Source organism: Cryptomeria japonica, chromosome 7 (assembly GCF_030272615.1).
Source record: "Cryptomeria japonica chromosome 7, Sugi_1.0, whole genome shotgun sequence".
Classification (NCBI taxonomy): domain Eukaryota; kingdom Viridiplantae; phylum Streptophyta; class Pinopsida; order Cupressales; family Cupressaceae; genus Cryptomeria; species Cryptomeria japonica.
The window spans coordinates 322,718,387-322,721,834 of record NC_081411.1 but is presented as its reverse complement, the minus strand read 5'-3'; the positions used below and the strand labels follow the sequence as shown (position 1 = coordinate 322,721,834).

General features: G+C 44.5%; 1 protein-coding gene across 1 annotated transcript; it reads left to right on the top strand.

Moving 5' to 3' along the window:
* The first annotated feature begins 548 nt into the window (after positions 1-548).
* Positions 549-2,201, top strand: LOC131046693 (aldehyde oxidase GLOX-like). The gene has a single exon (XM_057980475.1). It carries the CDS (start codon positions 549-551, stop codon positions 2,199-2,201), a length of 1,653 nt encoding a protein of 550 aa, XP_057836458.1.
* Positions 2,202-3,448: the final 1,247 nt, after the last annotated feature.

Sequence of the window (3,448 nt, the reverse complement as noted above, 5' to 3'; positions counted from 1 at the left end):
AGGCAGAAATTTAGGGTTCGTTGTCACTTAGAGGGGGCGTAATTTATAACCATCACCCGTCAAGAGACAGTTGGACACAGCCCCTTGCTTCATAATCTTCACGAGAATAAACGTGTTCATGCAAGATTCGTATTGCATTCGATCCTGGTCGACTATGTTAGGCAAGACTTTCTGGGTCGAATCATATGATAGGAAACAACCCGGCAGAGACGTATTCCAATCAGTTGTTTTCCTTCACACGGTTTATCAATCGACAGGTACTATAAAACGCAGGATAACAAGAAATCTCTGCAAGTTGTAAGGAGAAATTGTGTTGAGAACGTGAAGTCTGACCGTTATCTTGGCTATTTCTTTTTCCTTGTCTCTTCATTTACTACCTGTCTTTTTGTATTTGAAGAGTTAAACATTTTATATAAATGATGATTGTAGACTCTGTATCCTACCATAACAATGAATAGGAGATATTGTCCCTTTTTAATTTGCTGTGTTGTATTTTTGTGATAGTCTCTAAACTCAACAAGTTGTTCATAGGCTACAAAAGAGTAAAAATGAAGTTGAAAGCTTTGTGTCTAGTGACAGCATTGTTGAGCTTATGGCCATGGGAAGCAAAGGCACAACTGGCTGTAAAACCAGGAAAATGGAAGCTTCTCATACAAAATGGCGGCGTCTCTGCCATGCACATGACCACCACGCATGAAAACACCGTGGTGATGTTCGACAGGACAAACTTCGGCCCGTCGCAGCTCCAGCTAGACAAAGGGCGATGCCGGGACAACCCACAAGACACGGCGCTCAAACACGATTGCACGGCGCACTCCATTGAGTACACAATCTCCGCAAACCGTGTCAGGCCGCTTGTGATATTCACCGACACCTGGTGCTCATCTGGGGCCTTTACCGCAAACGGTACGCTGGTGCAAACCGGCGGGTACCGGGACGGGTCGCGGGACATCCGGTACTTCGTTCCCTGCTCGGGCGGTAACTGCGACTGGAACAATTTCGAGGGCCCGAAGCTCGCCGCAGACCGGTGGTATGCCGCCAACCAGGTCCTGCCGGACAACCGTATCATCATCGTCGGAGGCACCCGGATGTTTAACTATGAGTTTGTCCCCAAGACCCCCGGCGAAGGAGTTTTCAACCTCCCATTTCTCTCGCAGACCCGAACCAGCGCCCAAGTGGAAAACAATCTTTATCCGTTTCTCCACCTCTCGTCCGATGGCAATCTCTTTATCTTCGCCAACAGGGACTCCATTCTCCTCAACTACAAAACCAATGCTGTCGTCAAGACATTTCCCAGAATGCCGGGTGACGGCTCACGGAACTACCCGTCCACCGGGTCGTCCGTCATGCTGCCGCTCTCTGCCTCGGACGGGTTTACGAAAGTGGAAGTTGTCATCTGTGGGGGGTGCCCAGACAACGGGTTCGCACTGGCTAGCGCTGGTAATTTCACAGACGCGCTCCGCAGCTGTGGACGAATGGTGATTACGGACCCAAATCCTTCGTGGAGTATGGAAGACATGCCCGGACCGAGAACCATGTCAGACATGCTTATTCTCCCCAATGGTGAAATCATCATCGTCAATGGAGCAGCAAAGGGTGTTGCAGGGTGGGACATGGCGACTGCCCCTGTCTTGACGCCTTACCTTTACCGACCCAGTGCTGCTTCCGGACAGCGCTTCTTCACCCTGGCGGCCACGGGAATCCCAAGAATGTACCATTCTTCTGCTAGCATGTTGGCCGACGGGAGAGTCTTTGTGGGCGGGTCCAATCCCCATGCGGGCTACGTCTTCTCGGGAACTACTTTTCCGACGGAGCTCCGGCTCGAGGCGTACAGTCCTTATTACTTAGAGGACGTCTACACTAGCCAATTCCGCCCTAATATAATGTCTCTGTCGTCCAACTTGATCTCCTATGCGGCCACCTTCAGGGTTGTTTACTCTCTTCCAAATCCTCTTACCGGTGTTATACAGTTCAATGCCTACGCCCCATCGTTTACCACGCACACTAATTCGATGAACCAGAGGCTGCTCATTCTCGCAGCTAAAACATTGACGATTGTTTCGAATGGGACTGGGAATGTCGTTTATTCTTCCACTGTAACTGCCCCGCCTAGCGCAGTGGTGGCGCCGCCGGGATATTACATGCTGTTTGTGGTAAATAATGGCATCCCTAGCGTCGCCCGGTGGGTTCAGTTTTCGTAACTTAGATTTTGCTGCACTGCTGAAGTCTTCATTAACTTGCAGGGATGCATGGTTTCTTAATTCATTCCATTTTTTCTAAGTTATGTAACAGGAATGCTGCCTTTTGGGGGATAATTTCTAAATTATAATTATGGCAATTGTAAGTTGAAATCTCAAAATAAATCGAAAATGAAATTTTCATTCCAGTCGATGCATTGTTTTCTATTAAATGTGCACTAGAACGTATACTAGGTCAGGTTATTGAATACAGAATATAAAGTTTCAGATAAAAAGGTTTTCGAATTTTTTTTATATAGAAAGATTTTGTATTTTTTACATTTTGAACTACACCTAGTATGCCATGAGGCGTCAGTTGCATTAATAGGTCTTAAAGACCTGTGTATAGAAAAATCCCACACGATTTAATTTGATATGTTCATACACTTCAAATCTTGTTGGCAAGAGTGTAACTGGCACGTTTTGTATTCGAACCGAAAAGCAGAGGGGGTCGATTCACTGCCATTCGTTTTCATTTAACGTACTTTTCTTGGCTGGCGTTACGTATTTAACGAAGATCGGCCTTAGATACATTCCCCTTGCATTCTAGTAATTTTTACTTGACACGACATGGATAAGGAAAAGGGAAATTTGATTTTGAGTGAGTTGAAGACGATAGACGAAGTTCAATGGCTATTATTAGGGTTGTTTGTGGCCACATATGTATTAGAGAGATGTGTGACTGTAAATCGCTTCTGCACGGCCTCTATCAGCAAGTACAAATTTCAATTCTCTCAAGGTCCCTTCTCAAAATTTCATGTGAGATGAGATCGCTTCAAATCCCTTTAAATCCATACAATTTTACTCATGATATTTTTTATTCTTTTGTGTATCAGGGGACAATTGGGCCTTGGACCCAAGCCTAGAGCATGGAACCCTATGGAGCAAAGCAAGTGGTCTAGATATGCAAATTTCTGCTTCGTTTTTTTTTTTTAATGTTAAACTTTTTTTCGTTTTTATTTTATTTAAATTGTGCTTATATATTCTTCAAGTCAATTGAGTTTGGAGAAAAATATGGGAATTTAAATTAAGGTCTATGTAGTCAATCACACAAATATCACTCCTCACTTCAACTACCTTTTAGTGCTTTTTGGAGACAACCCATTTGAAAGAAAATATATCTATGAATTTAAGAGGTGGAAATGCTACGTTATCAAATTTGAGAGAGTAGGCCAGGTTCCAAAATTTGGATACCCTTGAGTCATTGTCAC